Source organism: Typopeltis vanoorti, chromosome 6, assembly GCF_054136105.1.
Source record: "Typopeltis vanoorti isolate ZY-2024b chromosome 6, IOZ_Tvanoo_1.0, whole genome shotgun sequence".
In the NCBI taxonomy this organism is placed as follows: Eukaryota; Metazoa; Arthropoda; class Arachnida; order Uropygi; family Thelyphonidae; genus Typopeltis; species Typopeltis vanoorti.
The window spans coordinates 125,864,488-125,886,235 of NC_143554.1; the positions used below are offsets into that span (position 1 = coordinate 125,864,488).

Consider the following 21,748-nt stretch of genomic DNA (forward strand, 5'->3'; position numbering starts at 1 on the left):
ACAAGCAAGGTCAATGCAATACGCTGCAGCCTGACACGCCTGCAGTGTGTGCTGTCACATTTTTGTGATGCGATAGAGCCTGCTGCGTTGATAGTGTGCACTTAGCTTTACATTTGAATACGAGATCGATGATACTTGACTCTAACCAAGGTGTTACGTTAAAATTTCAGGATTTGTGAAGTGTTCCATCATAGGAAAAATTTGGGAAACCCTTGTGTAGACAATGGAGCATGTGGAGTGGAGCATCCTCTCACAATGAGTCGTTGAACATATTCAAGGTGTCTTGTAATAATAATACCAAGCCCAATTAATGCTAGTCATTTTTTTAGTTCCTTTAATAATCAAATTTCTATTCATTTGGCTTACATGTTTGAGTATAGTATAACAGTTACTTTAGTAATCAAATTTTTAAAATGATTTTGCAAAGTGGATGAACACATTGTCTGGTAGTTCAATATTAGAAATGTTAAAATAATATTTTTTTTCTTCACCAGCCTAATGCAAGAAGGTAACATTATTTAGTAATTAAATTTGCATTGCAGAAACTACTTCTTCTGGGAAATGTATTGGCACATGAATATCTAGCATATCCAAGTCAGAAAAATCCATCCAATGGTGGTCCTGTGACTCAAGATAACTTGTTGATGTGAGATGCCAGGCAGGCAGGAGACAGCTGATCCAATGGCAGTACAATACAACAATGGCCTGTAAAGGAACATACTGGACTATATAATGAAGGAAGTCTGACATAGCCTAGTTACAGCAGCAGATGGTTGCTACTATATCTGAAAATAATTCTTATAGGAACAATAACACTGGACACTTCAGTAGAATAATATTACTTAGTCCAGCAAATCTAGTTTCAGGCAGTTATTTTATACTGATGACAGGACCAAGATTGGTGAAATTAGCATGAATCGATGGATTCTTTGTCAGGCAGCAACACCACAGGAATGTACAAGGAATTTTTTTTTGACATTTGTTAGATTTCTTGATAAGAGTGGAGTGATTTTAAATGCTGCATCCTACATGAACATTGCTGCCAGTCAGGATCTTTCATGTTCATAGTTTATCCTTCTGGTTATAGTTACTTCTAGGAAGATAGTGTGACATGTCACAAGGCACAGATTATTGTAAAATGATTCCAAGAACATGAGGGAGACTTTACTATACTCTGTTGAGTCTGTTATTTCAATCTCAGCCAACTGTGTACTGTAATTAAATTTCCATAAGCTTGCATCCCTGCAAAACACTTCAGACAACTTGTGAAATCTTTTTTCCAAAGAGCTGAGGCCTGTTCTGAAGGGCTAAAGGGGGAGAGGATGCTATGCATTGTTATATAGGTGTGTCTAATAAAAGATTACAGTTTGAATTATTAAAATCAGATTTTATCTGATTTTTAATAAAATCAATCGGTGACAAGAATGGTCTGAAAACTAGCAGAAATTCCCTCAAAATGCCAGAAAACAGAGATAAGCATCACTTGGCACATGCTATCCAAGATGACTGATGATCTGTTAACTGACAATACTCAGTTAACAGCAGATTATAACTAAGGAAAACAGAGAAACATGGCTGAGCATACAATAGAATGGATGCTCTTTGGATTGGTCTCCAAAGTAGGAGACTCGTGCATCTACTCATGCTGACTGATCATCAACATCTCTGACTGCAATGGGCAGAGGAGCATTATGACTGGATGCTGGATCACTGGAAGAGAGCCACCTAGTGTGATGAATTAAGGTTCTTGTTGTACCGTGCTGATGGATGGATGGATCCACAGAATGAACAGCTTAACCAGAATGCATGGTTGGCTGGAAACAAGCCAGTCGTGGCAGTATCCTGGTATGGGAATAATTATTTTAATGAATATCGCTGGGTCCTCTCATCTCCTCAATGAGGATGAGATGACTAATTCTCATTTGGGAATATTTCAGACCAAGTATTGCCTTACATGCTGACAATGTGACTTATTAGACCTGGACTCTTCCATCAAGACAATGCCTTGCAGTGGCACACTCAGGATTTAATCTAGGAGGGGACCAAGTGCTCAGGATTTAACCTTTGGGGGGAGGCCAAGTTGAGTAGACGTTTTGCGAATACACGCTACACATCGCATACGACCTATAACTGAGCATCTGCAGTGATCGCTAATTCATAAGTAGCACACAACATAAATAAAAAAAATCAATTTTAATTAGGAAAAGATTTTTGGAAATTTTTCTAGTGTTTTCTCCTTTTCTTTGGGGGGTGCCCGGGCCCCTTGCCCCCCCCCCCCCCCCTCTGGGTGCGACACTGATGCCTTGTGCTGTCAAAAGGCTCGCATTGTGCAAGCATGGATTAAAGAGCATATCCAAGTATTTTGTGCTTTCTTGGCTGCCTAATTCTCCTAATTTGAATCCTTGGAACATTTATGTGATCATTGGAATGCAGCATCTGCTGGTCAACTCCATTGTCTCACTTGGTCTCTGACCTCCAGAGCATTATTCTGTCTAGTTGGTCCAGAATACCAACTGTCTAGTTGAATCAGTGTCAAGAAGGGGGATGCAAGTGGTTATCTCAGTCAAAGGAGTCCAAACACACTACCATGTAGGTGGTCATGTTTTGACTCATGAGTGTGTATATATGGCTGGCTACATGTTATGATCAAGTAGATTGGCTGCCTCCTTATTTACTACATCTCTCAATTGTACATTCTCTCTGGACGGTTTTCTTTTATTTTATTTCCCTTTTTTATTTTTGTAGCAGAAATAGTTAATGTTTCATAAAATGATTAATGCATTTGAAACATTGGATATTATGAATATAGAAATGCTCATGAATTTCCATTATGATGTATATATATATATATGCAACTAATTACATTCTCATGAAATAATTCATAATTAACAAAGATCAAAGATCATCAGTACCAGTTACTTCAATATCCATTAAATAATCAAACTGTGTCTTTTATATTTCATAGCAATATGTATGGTCTGCCTGGACTCCAGACTAGGGTGTCTTGATTCTAAACTTCAAGAAGATTCAGATGCTTACAGAATGATTGATGCTGCAAAGAAACTCTTTGAATCTTATCATGAATTATATTATGGTTTACCCTTGTGGAAGTGGTTCGAGACATCACCATATCGTAAACTAGATGAAGCAGAGAGTACCATCTATGAGTGAGTAAGCACATTAAATCTACAGGGTGGCCATAAAATAACTTTCCCTCTTTGGAGACATATGTAGCTAAAACTAATAAACAGAATGAGACCAAATTTTATATTGAGGCTTTTGAAGGCAAGGGGAGATGATTTCCGTGAAAAAAAAAGATTCAATACCAAATTCGCCGATAGGGGAAGTTTTGGCGCTGGCAGAGCTGAAAGCAGTCAAATATTTGCAGTAAACACAGGTAAAAAGGATTATGCAAATTTTACTGTGCGTACATGACAGCAGCGCCACCAATTCTACTTAAAAAGGGATTGGGAACGTTCAGTCAGTTATTTGAATGACTGATGAATTGTGCTCAATATGTGTCCTACCTTGTCTCAGCATGCTTTACTTTTAAGTTGTTTTACCTTAAACAGTGCAATGCCGTAGTGGCCCTTCGGGAATTTAGAACGCTTCATAACCTGCGTACAGGTCCTATGTCAGCTGTAGCACTGAGAGCTATGATTAAGAAGTTTGAAGAAACTGGATCACTAGGAGTTAGACCTGGCAGAGGACGGAAAGCAGTGCAAGAAGAGACAGTAACTGATTCTGATGAATAAAACATTATTTCCTGTGAGTTCAATCACTATATTAATTTCTGTCTCTCTCGCAAGTTGTTTTAGTTTAATTATTATTATTATTATCATCATTGTAACGGGCCACATATCCAGCTGGAATGAGTGATGCGGCTGTCGCTTACACCATCTAAATGTTATTATTCCATTCTAACTGCCTTTAATATAATTATCTGCTTGTTTTCGGCTCCACCAGCGCCAAAATTTCCCCTATTGGCGACTTTTGGTGCTAAATCTTTTTTTTCACGGAAATCATCTCCCCATGCCTTCAAAAGTCTCATAAAATTTGGTCTCATTCTGTTTATTGGTTTTAGCTACAGATGCCTCCAAAGAGGGAAAGTTATTTTATGACCACCCTGTATTTAATTAAATAAAAAAAAATATCCAACTAGGAGTGAGGTGGCTCCTCTCATTGTTTGTTGTAATCTGACAGTGAACTATTTGTTTTGAAATGAAAATCATAGTGCCTCTGATTTTCATTTCAGAAAATCAGAGGCACTATGATTTGGATTACATTCTTTTGAATGTACCTACTGAGGAACAGTTGAAAATTTTACATTACAGATTACAGTTCGAATCTCATGATGAATGCAAGAAAAACATTTTTGAGGTGTTTTCAATTAAAACTGAGTTTGTCTTGTCTCTTAGGAAAACAATATTTCACAAAAAAAAGTTAGGGGGAGATACTAAAATGAAGACATAAAAAAGAAGATGGATAGAATGTGGACAGGAAGATCTATAGTAATGTTTTGTAAAGATTATGAAAAATATAATTTATTTAATTAAATAATTAGTTTTATTAGCAATTTAAAAAATATTTTCGTAAACTTTGTAATAATTTTAGCATCAGGTTGCCAAAGAAAGAGTGCCCAAAGATCATTTCTAGTCAATGGCTGGAGAAAATTTTTCTAAACCTCTCTTTTACTGGTTTTCAAATGAACTGATCTCTGGAATGGATAAGTAGCATTTTTTTCTCCTGGAAACTCAGGTTTTTAATTCTGAAATTCAAGAAAATTGACCATAGAACTCACACTGTTTCATACAATATATATATATATATATATATATATATATATATATATATATATATATACAGGGTGTTCGGGATAAATTTGACATATTTATAATTAATTATATTTTTCCGTAAGTTACATGTATTAACACACACTTCTCTTCATTTAAAAGTTTGGACCCTTCTTCATTCATATACAAGATGTCAGAAAGGATGGATAGCTGGAACCCACCTGAATCATGGAAGAGAATAACTTGTATCATGATGATTCGTGCCCGCCATCAAAATAAGGATATTACGACTGCTGCCCAATGCTCCCTGAATACAGTAAAAACAATCAGGCATGAACTAGAGACTTGCAATGGTGACTACGAGGATGTAGCAAGAAGAAAGATCCCTAGCAGACGATCTGATTGCGTTCGTACAGCAGAATTCCTCGCAAATCTGCAGGAACAGGTGTTGAAGAACCCTGGCATTGGAATTCGGGCTTTGTTCGTGGAGTTGCTAACTGTAGTCAAGCCCTGGATAACAAGGGTAGCCAATGGTAGGCCGTATGTATGGCAGCAGGATTCGGCCCCTTGCCACACCTCTGGGAAAAGTCAAAAATGGTTGTCTGAAAATTTCTACGACTTCACCAGTCCAAATGTTTGGCCTCCAAACTCCCCAGACCTTAACCCCATGGATTATTTTGTATGGGGCGCAGTTGAAAAAGACACCAATCGCACTTCCAGTAATACAAAAGCCCAGTTAATGGATAAAATTAAAACAGTTTTTGCGGCCCTTCCCAGGGAGACTGTAGCATCAGCTTGTTCGAGGTTCCGAAGCAGAATTGAAGCTGTGATCGATGCTAATGGTGGTTATTTTGAGTAAATCTTGTTGATAGTATTGTAATTAACTCTGCCTGTAATGTTTTTTTGTCAATTCATTAAATTTAATAGATACAAAGAAGATTTTCTTTTTCCTTATGAAACTGTCAAATTTATCCCGAACACCCTGTATATATATTGCATTAGGAATAACAAGATGGCATACTCTCTTCATCAGATGCTGTTTAAAATCACTGATAGTCTTCAGCCAGCTATCTCTGATTGGCTATGGGTGGAGTCTCAATTTCCCTCAGTCTCCAAACATAAGGGCTAAAATGGCCTCACCTTTACAAGATAAAAAAAGTCAGTGTTTCTTTTATAATAATTTTTAACAAGAAGTAAATTTTATTAATATCTGCATTATTAATATTACTACTTGAGTATTTGAACACTCCAAAACTCACTATGGGAGTTGTAACCATTCTGTCAAGCCATTCCACTCATTCAGCACTCTCTCAGCAAACTTTCTTCAGCAGCCTAATGCTAAAATTATTATAAAGTTTACGAAAATATTTTTAAATTTCTAATAAAAGTAATTGTATGATATTATTTAAATAAATTTTTCATAATTTTAACAAAACATTACTAAAGATCCCCCTGGCCACATTCTATCTAACTTCTTATTTTTATGTCATTTTAGTATCCCCTCCCCCCTTCCCAAATTTTTTTTTTTTCTTTTGCTAGAAGAATAATTCTTCTGTTCTCTTCCTTTTTGTTGCATATACAAAAATTTTTCTGTACCGTCATATAAAACTCCTTTAGTAACTTATATTTTCTATCATATCCCTTACAATTTAGGGGATCTCTAAAAGAAATTCAAAATCTGTAATTACTGTTATTTAGTCCATGTAACTGTTATTTAATAACACATAATTTATTTATAAATTGAAACAGTCAGTTAATAACAAGGAGTGATGACAAGGGGCCATCCATGGAAGTTACGAAAGGAAGCTGTAAGCAAGAGGGTGAGGAGTTGTTTCTTTGCGTGGAGGGTAGTTGAACCATGGAATGCATTGCGTGATAGAACAATGAGAGCAAGAACAGTCAATGAGTTCAAGGAGTGGTATGATAGACTTTGTGTTTCCTAGGAAGGTCCTCGGTCGTCCCACGATGAGTCTCTTGACTCCATGGAGGCCTGAATAATAATAATAAACAACAAATGAAGTCTTTAATTTTTGAGCCACCAAAACTTGAGTGACTCAGATTATTCTATTCATTTTGCTTCACACCAATCCTGTATATGGATGGTGATTTGTTTGGAAGTAACTAAAAGTAAGATATAAGGCAGAAACTGTCTGTTTGCTAGAAAGTCTGCAATTTATGTAGGTTAGCACTTTTCTTGTGTAAATTCTCTCTCTCTCTCTCTCTCTCTCTACCCTTGTACAAATACCAAACATGAGCCAAATGTTTTGGTGGTCAGTTCCACTGTAGAATCACATTTATGATGTGAATGTGATGCATTTGTGAATCTGAGAAAGAAGGTAAACTTTAATTTCTAGAGAGACAATTGATCTTTTCTGGGTTTTTGAATAGTGTCATGAGTAAGAAGTAAAGAAAACTAGCTTTATGCTTTGAATGTGAAGGGGATAGGCAAGAGAAAAGAATATGAGATACTACTACATAAGGAGAAATGAATGAAGACAGAAGACCATCATGCCACATAGTGAGCAGCATAAGCATGTAATTCCAACAAGAAGAAGAGAGACAAGGCTGTGAACTTGCTAAGAAGAAGACTGTTATGTCAGATCAAATGCTTGGAAATGTCAAGAGAGGTAACTTTACTTTTTCTGGACTTTATGACTGACCCACAGTTATATCCTTGCCAAAATTCATATCACTAATCATTGATTAGATGATGGGTTTCCAGCTAGTGAAGAAGGTTGTTAATGGCTTACTCTATTTTTTTTCCTTTTATTTTTAGAATACTCAAATGAGAGCAATGCATTCATAGTTCAACTTTTCTTTTTTAGGGATAGGAAAGATGTAGGAGTTTTAACAGAATAGGTTATCACATGAAGGCAACAAAAGTCAGAGGTCTGTCCAGAGTACAGGTTTCGGAGTGAAGATGCAAAAACCATCAAGGCCAGATTTTTCTGTGGTGAAGGCTTGTCAGGATTCTTCTGATATGTTTCTGGTAAAAGATTTGAGATATATAATCAGTCTTAGGTGTTGGTGGTTATTCATAATGGTGCTTCATGGTATAAACACCACCAAAAGAATTAAATAATTAATTTACTGAAAACTGATATTTCTAACTAGCATCTGATACTTGTCGGAAATCTTTTATAATCTTGTTCACACTGTAAAATATGGTTCTGACTTAAGGAAACATAGATTTAATTATTTTCCAGTCTCTTTCCTGGAGAAAAAAAGTAATACCAAGAGGTCAGTTTTGATGTGAGAGAAGCGATAGTGGCATGGACAGAACTCTTTATGATGCTAGTTAGCTTACTTCTTTGGCATGTTGCCTTTCCCATTTAACAGCTTGCTGATATCTTCAGACAACCAATCTAGTACCATCCACTGTCACTTCTCCCTCAGCTTATACAGTAATTTGCTATGTAGGCCTTTGCAAAGTCCAAAAATATTACCATATATGAGTCCTCCTTATCTGGCATATTTTCATTAAATACAAAGTAGATTGCTAAAGCCAGCTGTACTCTACACTATGATAGTCAGCATAGCTTTGTGTAGAGTAGAGTTGGCTTTAGCAATCTACTTTGTCTATATCATCTCAATTCTGTATTCTATTCCTAAGCAATCTCCTAACCACAAGTGCTTAAAACTATATAGTAACATATCACACAGTTCCCACAGCCTTATTAACATCTAGTCTATTCTATGTACCTTATGCCTTTGATTCATTCACTTCTAGTCCTTGTAATATTTGCTACTCTCTGGATGCTGCACATCATAATTCACTTATTATTATTCAATTCCCTCAGCCATACAGCTGGTGGGAGTAGCTATATGTTACCACACTAGGGAATAACTATGAGCAAGGTGGTTTCCCGTTGCCTTCCTTGCCATACTATATCCTATGATGGTATCCTGTATGTTCACAGGGCCAGTTTGCCTGCTTGCAGAATGCAAACCCCCAGATATACTGGTGGAAAAAAACTTGCTTTCCATGCCCAAAACCCAGCTAACTTGGCTATGGCTGAGGAAGATCCTTAAGTTCCTCACTTTGCCGACAGGAATCGAACCCCAGGACACTCCTTCCCCAGGCATATGGTTGCGAAGTGCAAAGCCACTAGGCTAACCACGAGGACCACAATTCACTATTGTATGAAAAATGTTGATCAAATGCTCATTAAACAATTCTTTTATGTCCTCTGCAGTAGTAACTTTACCACCATCAACCACTATTATCCTTCTGTAATTATTTTCTTCTTGTCTACCACATAACAGAAGAATTGCCTTGGATGTCCTTTGGCTACATTATCAGACTTATATTATGTATTACTATATTAATTAATATTACATATATAACATAATTATATATTACAGCATTATATATTCCTCTGCATCTAGTCAATGCCTGCTATCTTTTTTTCATGTTGCTTGTGAAATTTCACTGTTTATCCATTCACTTCTACCTTATTCACCTCACACTTTATATACACTCTGTCTCATTTTGTGTGGCTATCACCAAATCCAACATGCCAAAATCCAAGTTGTTCCTCAGAAATCCACTCTCTTTGCTTCATGTTATTTCTGCTTTCCAATCCATATTTCTGTACTTAAAATCCCCCATTAAGGCAGCCTCTTTTTATTTGTCCAATCAATTCATCTGAAAATTTTGTCATTATCATCTACATAATATTATCATATGCACCATTTTTTTACCTCCAATTGTTGTGAGCACAATTTTTTGCTAATGTTAACTGTATTTCTCTACCCCATCTCTTTGCTCTTTCCTAAAGTATATGTAGTTTAATAATTAAACAAACATCCATTTCTGCAATGATATTTGAATAATGGCTCACTGATTGGAGAGTGGAAGTACTACTGCTTGGCGAACCTGACAGGTAAATAAGCACGTCGTCATGTAATTGAAATGTCTACTCCAGAACTAGCACTATGTAAAGTGCTTTTTGCTTTTATTTTGATATTATGATTGTGTTTAAAATTTTGAAAATATTCTGAATACAAAATTAAAATTTAATTATCGTATATGTCGGCATATAGGACAACTGGTGTATAAGACGATTTCCCTCCCCTAATTTCTTCTTTCTTATATTAATGCAATGTTAGGTATGGTTGTTATATAACCATTATTTTTATATCTATGCATATCCGTTATTTTTTTGCATAGCATAGATTTAATATTTATGCGAATTACTCTAATTAAAAGTGATTAGCCCCAATTTTAATTATTCATTTTGCATTTTTTAAAAAATTTTAGGATTATTAAAATTGTTATTTAAAATCATGGAACCAGCAACAAAACAAAGAAAGTATGAAGCTCGATTTAAAATAAGGGTAATTGAAATGGCAAAGCAAACTAATAACTGTGCTGTTGCAAGAAAGTTTGACATAACCGAGAAGATGGTAAGACAATGGAGGAAAAAAGAAGATATTTTAAAAAAATTGCCAAAGAAAAAACATGCAATGAGAACTGGGATCATCCGATGGCCGCAACGAAAATCACATTGTGAAATGGGTATTCGAACAAAGGCAGAATGGTTATCTTGTTACAAGAAATATGATTAGAGCATATGCACTAAAATGGTCAAGATTGAATCCGGATGAAAGTATAGAATTTCAAGCTACTTCAGGATGGTGTAATCGTTTTATGAACAGACAAAATCTGGTAATACGACAAAAAACGAAAATTGCTGAAAAACTATCAGCAGATCTTGACCACAAACTTACCAGTTTCCATAAATTTATTATTCAGTCGAGACAATAACAAATTTCTATTGTCAAATATTGGAAATATGGATGAAACTCCTATGAGCTGTGATATGATAAGCAATAAAACAGTGGAGTCTAAAGGTAGTAAGAGTGTGCTAGTTCGAAGTACAGGTCATGAAATAACAAGGTTTACGGTTGTGTTGTCATGTTTGACTGATGGAACTAAGTTCAAATCAATGATCATCTTCAAATGTAAAACTAAACCTAAGATAAAATTTCCTTCAGGTGTGTTTTTGTACATTTTCACAAAAAAAGGATGGGTGGATGGACGAAAATGGTGTGAAATGATGGATAAATAATGTGTCGAACACGACCAGGCAGTATAATGAAGAAACGCAGTTTATTAGTATGGGATATGTTTTGTAGTCATTTAACTGAGAATACTAGAAGTCTTCTAGAAAAAAATAACACAAAAATTGCTGTTATACCAGGTGGTTTAACTTCTATATTGCAACCACTAGACGTCTGCTTGAACAAACCATTTAAAGATCACATGCGAGAAGAGTGGAATAATTGGATGTTGGCTAATGAAAAATCATTTACAAACAGTGGATCTATGCGTGCTGCATCACTTGATATGCTGTGCAATTTTGTGATCAAAGCATGGAATAAAGTAAAAGTAGAGACTGTAATAAAGCCATTTAAAAAGTGTGGTATCTCTAATCTTATGGATGGTACGGAAGATGATCTATTGTGGGACACCGATGGCGATGAAAATGAAAACAATTCACTGGATTCGAACTGGAATCCATATGACAATCATTTAAACAATGAATCTGAAGAACTATTTTCAACAGATAAAGAAAATTAATATGAAGTCTTTATTTATTTATTTTATTTATTAATTAATTTAATAGACTTACATCTATTGTAATATTTTAAATAAATTTATGTAACAAAATATTAATTGATTTGTTTATAAACACTGCCTATTTTCTTATATAACGATGTATTGTAACTACCTAAATATTCATCCAAGAAATTAAGCTTCCCTTTTTATACTCGCCGTATAAGACGACTCATGATTTCGAGGGGTTTTCTGTAATATTTGAGAGTCGTCTTATATGCCGCCATATATGGTATTTATTTACCAATCCATTATTTTCTTATAGTTCGTGTGCTCACTACATTGAAGCAGCATTGACTGAGTTACAAAATAAGAACTTGGACGATAAAGAAGAATTGAGTGTGTTGGAGACATTACTACGTGTTCAAGGGCTTTCAAAAAAGGAAATGTTACTAACTGTTATTGATCTGATTGCTGGAGGCATATTTACAGTAAGTAATAATTAATCTGAATTCATCCATTGTGTCATGAGGTTTCATCAAAATTATCAATGAAATTGAAATTTCGAACTTGAACTTAAAAACAATACATTTGATATGTTGGCCTGACTGGCCAAGTGGATAGCCGTCTCTCCAACCTGCTGGCTATGGGTTTGAATCCTACTATTAAATGCCTTTAGTTGGTAGTGTGAGTCCACTAACCTCATTATATATAGTGCCATGTTTTTGGTTTCTAGAGTAAGGTTTTTGGTTTATCTAACCTTAAGCTTAGTCATAGTATTAATTTGTCAAGTTTACATTTCAGAGATAGGATTATTGTAAATCACATGGCATCTAGTCACTCATTAGCAACTTGGTATTCACCTTGTACTTCAATTAGTCATCTCCATGACTGATCATTAACTAGCAACTATAAGCTGCTCCTCATCAGGGATATATTGATTAAAAAAAAAGATGACTGCAGTATTAACTGAATATGAAGTTGCCAATGAGTGGCCAGATAACCACATGACTTATTGCACATTATTTTACTCTGAATTGTAAATTTTAATTTTATAAAGACAGTGGTTGTAAGTTCAATCCTTTGAGATTTCATAAGTACCTTCTTGAAATTTTGGCTAGCTTATAATAATTTTTTAATATGATTTCTATCCATGAAAGGCTGTAAACCTACTTTTTCAAGTCATGTCTCCAAAGCAGGTAAGTGAATGTCACCACCTAAAGATTCATGTAGTGAGATTCTAACTCAAAGCTCTGATGGATGGAGAAAGTACACTATTCACTTGCCCAATCAGACAGGTCATGGTTGGCCTATTGTTGTAGATCATGACTGTAAAGTGACACAATGAACCAATCTGCTTTGGCTCTTTGTTATTAAGATTACCTGCTATGACTGTAGTAACACTTTGTGGCACTTCATTTTTAGTAACTTTTGAAGGATTTTCTATAGGATTGGCTGCAGGCATCTGCAACTCTTGATTTGAATTATGCTGTTGACTTCTCTGGGCTTCTGAGCAATGTCAATGATACAGATTCTATTCACAGTCTTTGTTTATTGCTGAAGACTATCGAGAAGGCTGCCCTTTGCATAATTTATTATAACTGGAATAAATGGAAAGTTTCACATTACTCTCTCTTCAAAACAACAGTTGCAGATTGAGATCTATGAAAATATATATATATATTTTTTTCAATTTAAGGTGAGTTAGCTGATCTCATAAGGAGGTAGCAGGATTTTTTCTCCTGGAACTCAAGTTTTTAATCCCATGTACAGACAAATCAGCCTTGAGAACACATGCAATTTACAGACAGAAAATATTAATGGTGGTGGTGGTGGTGGGCAATAGATCGTGTCGTATGTCAATGATGATGATAGTAGCAGTTCTCTGTAGTTGGTGGGTTAAATGGTGGAGACAGAAAGTTGTAGAGTCTCCTCCTGCATTGAGTCCTTGGAGGTGTCATGCAATAATAATAATATCATGCCTTCTAATACTGCTCTACCAACTCAACAACAACGTGTTGTTGTTGAGTTGGTAGACTTGGATGTCAGAGGTTGGAAATTGGTCTCAATTTCCACAAGAAGTTTGTAAATTCTTGTGGAAATTGAGAAATTACCATTTTTTTTTTATGTTTTACATTTCTGTTCTGTGAGATTCTTTCAATGTTTCTTTCAGAGACTTTCAACTGAATAAACTGTAATAATACTTTTTTTTTTAATTGAGCAGTATGTAATAGAATGCAAGTAATTACATCAGTATACAAATATATGCAAACAAATGTTTGTGCATGAAGTTATGTTTGTGATCATAGTTTGTAAATATTACATGAGCTTTTCTCATGATATGATAAATATAATAAATATGATAAACATATGATAAATACGACCATTTACAGTGGATACTGTAAATGGCTACGTTGAGGATTTAATGTTATAGAATATTGAAAAAGTAAGATTGTGACTTTGCCATAATCAGTAAGGATCAATTGCATCTGTACTCTCCCCTCTTTAATGAGAATATATACCTTTATGGATCAAAACGACAAACACAATATGCATTTGTAACTGCATATACAGTTAATTTGGAAAATTTTTGTAATAATTGATAGTATGCTAGCAGATAATAGAATATATGTATAAAAACAATTTTTAAAAAGTTAGTCCTCCACTTGAGAAAATGACTACATGCAGTTATGCAATTTAATCATGCATCCCCCCCCCCCCAAAGAAAGGTTAATTGCAAACCTATAAGTACATTTTGTACCATGAGTGGGCTAAGGATTCTTTTTCTATTTTTATCAATTTATATATATATATATATATATATATATATATATATATATATATATATTTATTTTTGTATTTTCTGGAAACCCTGTTCTAGAGACCAAATATGGAATATTTGCTTTCAAGCCAAGTCAGGCTTCTAATAAGTGGGGGTGGTGGCCTCACACCAAGTGATGAAATTTATCTCCCACCTAAAGACAATCACACAAACATCCATGCCCACAGTGGGATTCAAACCTGCAGCCTATTGATTGAATGGGTACACTAACCACTTGGCCAACCAGGTTGGCAAGAAAAAAGAATATTTTTGTTCACCACAATTATTATTTTGAGCAACTCCAAGGAGTCCTTAGACTCATTGAGGGAGGCCTTAATCATCATGTCAAGAACTCTCCAACGTTTGCGCAGTATCTATGATACTATGAATGAATTCAAAGTCATGGCACCTACAACACTCTGGCAACCTATTCCACTCATTCAATACTCTCCAAGCAAAAAACCTAGTTCTAACAACCTTGCTAACTACACTCTTACTCAGTTTCCATGGATGGCCCTGCAACTTCAGTTTTGTAATCATCTTTAAGAGTTGCGGTTCATTGTAGTTGGTGGTTTGGAGAGTTGTGTAATCTTTGGACTCCTTGGAGGTGTCACGCAATAATAATATTTAAGATATACAGTGAACTCTGTATTATCCAACTCTCAATTAGCTGAGTACCTCGTATAACTAAATTACAAATTTTAGAAAAGCCAAATTCCGTATTTAGCCACTAAAGGCATGATGCCCTGATATCAGTTGTGATTCATTAGGTGTATGTAGTCTGTTTAAGGGAAGATTGATAATTGCAACTGTTCAGTTTTTAACATAACCATTTGTTTTAAACATTTATTTTTAATTTCCATCCCTATATTAGAAACATCCCAGTTGAACTCTACTGCAATTAGTTTAAAGGCAAGAAGACTGGATGGGAAATATTATATTTTGTTATATGATATTATATTATATAACAAAATATTATATTTTGTTAAATGTAATTCTATTCTGTTTTAGTAAATGTTCCATTTTCAGAGACCTACTTTGTCTATTTTTAAATCATGCTATCCTAAAAAGCCTTTGAAAAGTTAGTTACTATCTGCCATAAAAAGCCCTTTTTTTTTTTTTTTTAGTGAAGTCTCTCTTATTGATTAGCTGATGCAAAAACATTCTGGTTGTATGTTCATCATCAAAGCAAATGATGACAGAATTGTACCAACCTGCTACTCTACTATATAGCTTTAATGAACTGATAAACAGATGTGTATCATATGTAATCTACTGATATCAGTGTACATATATATATATATATATATATATATATATATATATATATATATATCACTTCTGAATACATCAATATGAATATATGATATTGGGTATTAAAGGAATATTCTGCTGCTGTAATAGTGCAATACATTTTTTGTGAGATTCAGATTTCTTATTGATATGCTATCAAAGTAGAATAAATCTTGGTTAAAAGTACCTGTAGCATTGAAAAAAAATATTTGACTAATGTAAGGATATTCACATTTTGAATCACTTCATACCTTACCACATTACATTTTATCTAACTTTCTATATACTCCTGCCTTGCAAAATATGAGATTTCTTTATGTATAACTAATGTGATTAAAATCGTGCATCGTTATTTTTTATATGAACAATTAAAAATCTATTTTACAGGTAACAAACTCACTGTGTTTCCTCATATACCATCTGGCTGAAAATCCAGACATACAAGAAAAAGTATATGATGAAGTGATAAGAGTGGCACCTGATGGAAATATTGATTCTTCTGGATTGAAGAAACTCAGATATATCAAAGCATGTGTGCAAGAAACTTTCAGGTATGCATACAATAATAATAAATGAGAAAACTTTGCTGTTGTATTGTATTAGAATGTGCAAACTGATAGAATTAGACTCAGTATAAGACAATTAATTCTCAGAAATTCTTTGCATAACATTTTTCAGGTGTGTTTTTTTTTTTTTTTACTTCCGAAGGGATAGTATCAATAACTGATGTTAAGAACTTAAAAAAGAAACTTTAGTGTATGCATTTTTTATTTTATTTTTTCTTTATCTTATAATTCGTCTCTTCAAAGATTAGGCATTTGTCTGTGCTGGCTTCACTAGTATTTTAATCTTGCAGCTGATAGTTCAGTTTTATTTAATTTTATACTTAGATATAGAATTAATAAAACCTTAAATCCACAAATAGAATTAAATAGGTGGAAGTTTGGAGTAAATATAAACAGAAACAGTGCATGCTAACATGCAGCAGTGTGATGCTACTCTTATATATGACCTGCTATACTTATTATTTGAAGGATATGAAAGTCAAGGCTAGAACATGATATCTGCCTCAAGCACACAAGACATGCATCTACAGCTCTACAGCTTCTGTGCATCTTACGACGATAAAACATGTGCAAGTACAGCTGGAATGCAGTATACTCTGGGAGTTGGGTTGATTGATGAGAATAGTATTATTATCCATAATACAAATCCCATGAATGACACTTGTATAACCACATGTTCAGGCTTGGGAGCTAGATAAAATTCATGTCAGCCTTTAATGGAATTTATTTAGCACATGGATAAAATGCAAGAAATTAATGAGCAAGAGTATATACAGGTTCACAGTTCAGTTAACCAATTGATGCCACTATCCGGGAGTAAATGCAAGTTCCTGGGACTCCAGGGAAAGAGTGCATGGGATAGTCATCAGTGATATGATGCATAATTTGTGCAGTACCACACATGCAAAAGAGTGACTGTGAAATTCCTCACAGATGTAATAAGTTTGCACAGCAGCCTTGTCTAGTCCTAAATCTGTCTAGTTGGCTCCAAAAAGTGTTGAGGTAGATTGAATCCTGGAGATTTGATAATTGGATCTGTAATCAGGTACTCGTTTGAGTTTATCATGCATTTCGGAGTCCTCTCTCCTCTGGAAATACCACCCTCTTACTCAGTTTTCATGGATGGCCCCTAGTTTTTCCACCACCACACCTGTTCTGAAAAATTTCCTCTGAATTAATCTTGTAAAAACCCCTCAGTAATTTGAATGTCTCAATCATATCATCCCTTTTCTGCTTATCAACCAGTTTCCGTAACCCACAAATCTTCAACCTTTTCCCGTAAAGTTCATTCCATAGACCTGCTACCATCTTGGTCATTCGCCCTCTGGATCCTCTCCACTTCCTCCCCATCACCAAGAAACCTCGGTGTCCATTTCTGCGCACAGTAGTCAAGATGGGGGGGGGGGGGTCTTATCAAGCCCAATAAAGAGGAACAATAATTTGCCTATCTCTGCTCATCAAAGTATTCTTCAGTAACCAAGTGATCTGATGAGCTGCTTTAGCCACTTTTCCTATGTGCCCCCTAAACTATAACTCCCTATCCTCTAACACTCCCAAGTCTCATCAAATCATCAATTTCCTGGAGTACAGTTCCAACAATGTGATATACTGCTGATAATCTTTTCACCCCAAAATGCATAACCTTACACTTTGCCACATTAAAATGACATCCATTCTCCTTTGCCTAATCTGCCAATCTATCCAAATCATCCTGTAAAATTTTGACATCATCTGTATTAACTATTGCTCTCTCCAACTTTGCATCATCGGCAAAAACTGCACAGTTCCTCCCAGATCCTTTCCTATATTGTTAATGAACAAATTAAAGAGTAGTGGTCCAAGAACAGAACCCTGTGGCACACCACTAGTTATAGGTCTTCTTTTGGACTCAACTCCTGAATAAACCACCCTCTTATCCATCTCCATGGGCTGCAATTTACTGATTAGAATTCCATGTGGTATCCTGTCAAAGGGTTTACAGTGATACTGCTTTGCAAAGTCCAGCAGTATCACTGTAAACCCATTACCTTTATCCAACTCAGCTTTCACTGTATTATAAAACGTGACCAAGTTACTGAGGCATGATCTTCCCTTTACAAAACCATGCTGCTCCCCCTCCCCATACAGTATCCCATTTCCATCTATCCATCCCTGTATTTTGCTCTCGACACCAATACTTTGATGACAACTCCTGATATGCTGGTCAGGCGGTAATTTTCTACATCCCTCTCTTACCCCCTCGAGACTAACCCAGAGCTGAAACTTAGATTAAACAATATGGTCAAGGGAATTGACAATTCCTTTACTGCTTCATGTAAAACTCGAGCTGGTATACCATCCAATCCCACAGCTGTATTCACATTAAGGTTCTGTAATATGCTATTCATCTCCATTTCATTTACCTCAGTTCCTGTATAAGCCATTGGTTCCCTCATTCCTGAAATATCACCACCTGGATGATATATTCTTGCAAAGTGTTCACTTAATAATTCTACAATTTCAACTGATTCAAAAAACCTACTTCTCACCCCCTCTTTATATACCTTCCAGGGATGGCCTGAGCTCCCACTGTTTTCTGTAAAACCTCTTCAACATTGATCCTATAATAACCCCTTACTAACTTGTAGGTATCTATCATATCACCCCCTCTAATTACTCCTATCCACTAGACTGTAAACTGCATCTTCTCAACCTTTCCTCATATTCGACATTCCAGAGATCAGACACTACCTTAGTCAGTCACCTCTGGACCCTTTCCAAATCTCTTCATGCTTTTGCAAACCAGGTGACCAAATCTGTGCACAGCAGTCCATGCATGGCCTAATCAGAAACTTATACAATGGAACAAGAATCTTCTTACTTCTACAAGTGAGCGTCCTCTGCATCATTCCCAGAATTCGTTGTGTCATCCTTACAATTTTGGCAATGTGTCCTCTAAATTTAGATCCTTATCTGCTATTACCCCAAGATCTCTTATTCCCTCCACCTCCAACAATATATCCTCACCAAGCATACATTCAATTCTACATCCCATCTTTGTTTCCCAAATTTTAAAACCTTACATTTTGTAACATTGAACTTTCATCCCCATTCACTCAATTTATTCAAGTCTTCTTGTAAGGCCAAAACATCTTCTCTTCTCTACTCTTCATAGTTCATCCTAACTTTGCATCATCTGCAAACAACTGAATATCCCCATCCCAATCTTTGCCAATATCATTAACATACAGGTTAATGATATAGCAATGGCCCTTAAACAGACCCCTGAGGCACACCATTAGTGACTTTCCTCTTCTGGGATATTGCTCCCCCATACACAACTTGCTGATACCTATTAGATAGCCAGTTTCCGATTCAGTGCAATAATCTGATATCCAACCCCATCTGCTCTAGACTATCAACTTACCTTGTGATAATTATCAAAAGCCTTTACAAAATCTAAGTCTACTGCTGTGTATCCCTCTCCTCCATCCAATGAAGCCATCACCTTATTATAATAAGTAAGTAGATCACTAAAACATGACCTCCCTTTAGCAAATCCATGCTGTCCATCAAATATAATACCATTGTTGTCAACCCAATTCTGGATCCTGATTCTCACCAGCCTCTCCAACACCTTAACCACAACATCTGACAGACAGATAGGCCTATAACTGGATGCTTGTATTCTATCCTTATGAAGCAGCACAATCTTTCCCTCCTTTGGAACTAGACCCAGTACAAGACTAAATTAATGCTAGCAGCACCCAGGATGTAACCTTCCCAAATACTAACTGGGCACATGTTTGCTTAACTTCAGTGATCAGATGAGAACTGGTGCTTTCAAACTGATCTGGCCGGTGATGTATTGATGACATTGCTATGTCATCAGCATAGATACACTTTCAACTAGCTTTTCAAGGGATGTTACATGTGTATAGGTTGAACAGAGCTTGGATGAGGACAGATCCTTGTAGCTATCCATACTGCAGGATAAATGTTCTGCTTTTTTGTGAATTTAGATGAACCTTTAATTTTGCTATTGGAGAGCATTTGTTCTAGTAATTTTAGTTTTTTGGTAGTTGATTATTTTAGTTGCTTTATACAGTAAACCTTTTTCCATATGGTATTATAAGCTGATGTTAGGTCTATGAAGGCAGTACCTGTTAACACAAAGTAAAGGAGAAACTTAGAAGGCTCAAGTCAGGGGTCCCAGCTAGGAAGCTCCCCCTATAGACTATTTTGGAAGCCTAAGTTATAACTTGGAATACCTAACAATTACTCTGTCCCATATTTTGGGAGCCAGTAATTCTTAGGCATACTGAGTTAAAACCTACTTTAACACATCCAGAATTATTTAAATTAGATCAATTTTTAAGGGTAGCTGCAGATTCTAAAAAACTTTCTCGCATTTCAACATGCTGCAATGAAGCATAGGAAAATTTTTCTGTGCGATTTTGTGTGCAGTGTCCAAGGCATGATCTGATGACATGACAGATATCTGATTACAGATTCATTTATTTATTTATTTTATGTTCTTCCAAGCAAATGGCAGCTGATCTTGAGTGTACTCAAAGTAGGCTAAATTGCAGGAAAAAGTAATACCAAAATAATACTATATATATATATATATACATCAGGAACTGAGAGAGAAAGAAACCGGTCATTAAGGAAATGGTTAAGGATAGCCAGTTTCAAGAAGCTTGAAGGCAGCACAGAGATTATATTTCTTCAAAGTTCTATTTTTTTCTGGTATACATCACACACAGAGAATAATGACTGCATTACTATAATCTGTCCATAGAGAAAGTCAAGTAGTGAGGGGGGGGGGAAATGATTATTTTGTTGGAATTGTAACCATCAGAAAAGATGTAATGTATATGGTTGAGTTCAGCTGTGAGAGAGAGATGCCTTATTGGAACAAAGACGATGGTTCTGTTTTAATAATACTATACTGCTGGGGGGAGAGGAATGATAAAGTTAGTGAGTATATCTGCTCATGTGAATAGGTTTTCTATTGTAAAAGAAAGGTTATAATTTAGAGGGATAGACCATTATTTGTTTCTTTTTTCCATTGTGAAATGGATTCTGGGATGTTAACTATTAAAGTAAAGATGGAATGTGTCTTGGCCATGAGGCCAACTGAGAATACATGTCAATCTATCAGCCAGACAGAAGGCGTAAGTATGGCTGTGTTAAGAGCATTGTTTTTCTACCTCTCCATGTAAAATAAAAATTGATGAGGGAATGAAAAGGGAAAACCCATTGCAGTACCAAGTGCCCGCAGCAATATCTCAATCCAATAAGAAGTTTATGTTCAATAAAAATGCTATGTGTGTGTATACATATACACACACACACATAGCATTATATATATATATATATATAAAATTTAGACATAAGTTTCTTTAAATGGTCAATAAACGCATTTGCAATACCTTTTTTTTTTTCTACCAGGTTAACACCAACTGTTCCCTGTTTAACAAGAATTCTACCCAAAGATGTTACTCTGTCTGGATACAATGTACCTGCAGGAGTATGTATGCTATTAAAGATAACGAATTAGTAAAATACAAGCTATTTCTTTCATTTAAAGCAAAAACTTAATATTAAGATGTGTATGTTACTTTAAGTATTTCTCTTTTATGCATGTATACACACACTGTTGCAAATAATTTACACTAAGCAACTAATAGCTTGTCAATAGCTGTCTCTTTTCGTGCTGGCATCATAG

At 35.4% G+C, this 21,748-nt stretch overlaps 1 protein-coding gene and 1 long non-coding RNA gene across 3 annotated transcripts in view; one reads left to right on the forward strand and one right to left on the reverse strand.

The window, feature by feature from the left end:
* Positions 1–21,748, forward strand: part of shd (cytochrome P450 family 24 subfamily A member shade) — a 137,287-nt gene that overhangs the window by 108,734 nt on the left and 6,805 nt on the right. For both annotated transcript variants that reach the window (XM_090393679.1, XM_090393680.1), the window contains exons 5-8: positions 2,966–3,167; positions 11,681–11,846; positions 15,857–16,020; positions 21,472–21,550. In XM_090393679.1, the coding sequence (XP_090249805.1) occupies positions 2,966–3,167; positions 11,681–11,846; positions 15,857–16,020; positions 21,472–21,550 (611 nt within the window). The remainder of the gene's footprint in view (positions 1–2,965; positions 3,168–11,680; positions 11,847–15,856; positions 16,021–21,471; positions 21,551–21,748) is intronic.
* Positions 369–21,579, reverse strand: LOC150105914 (uncharacterized). Its single transcript, XR_016548409.1, has 3 exons — positions 21,453–21,579; positions 12,739–12,956; positions 369–705 (listed from the first exon to the last, which is right to left on the reverse strand). It is a non-coding gene; the product is annotated as an uncharacterized LOC150105914 (long non-coding RNA).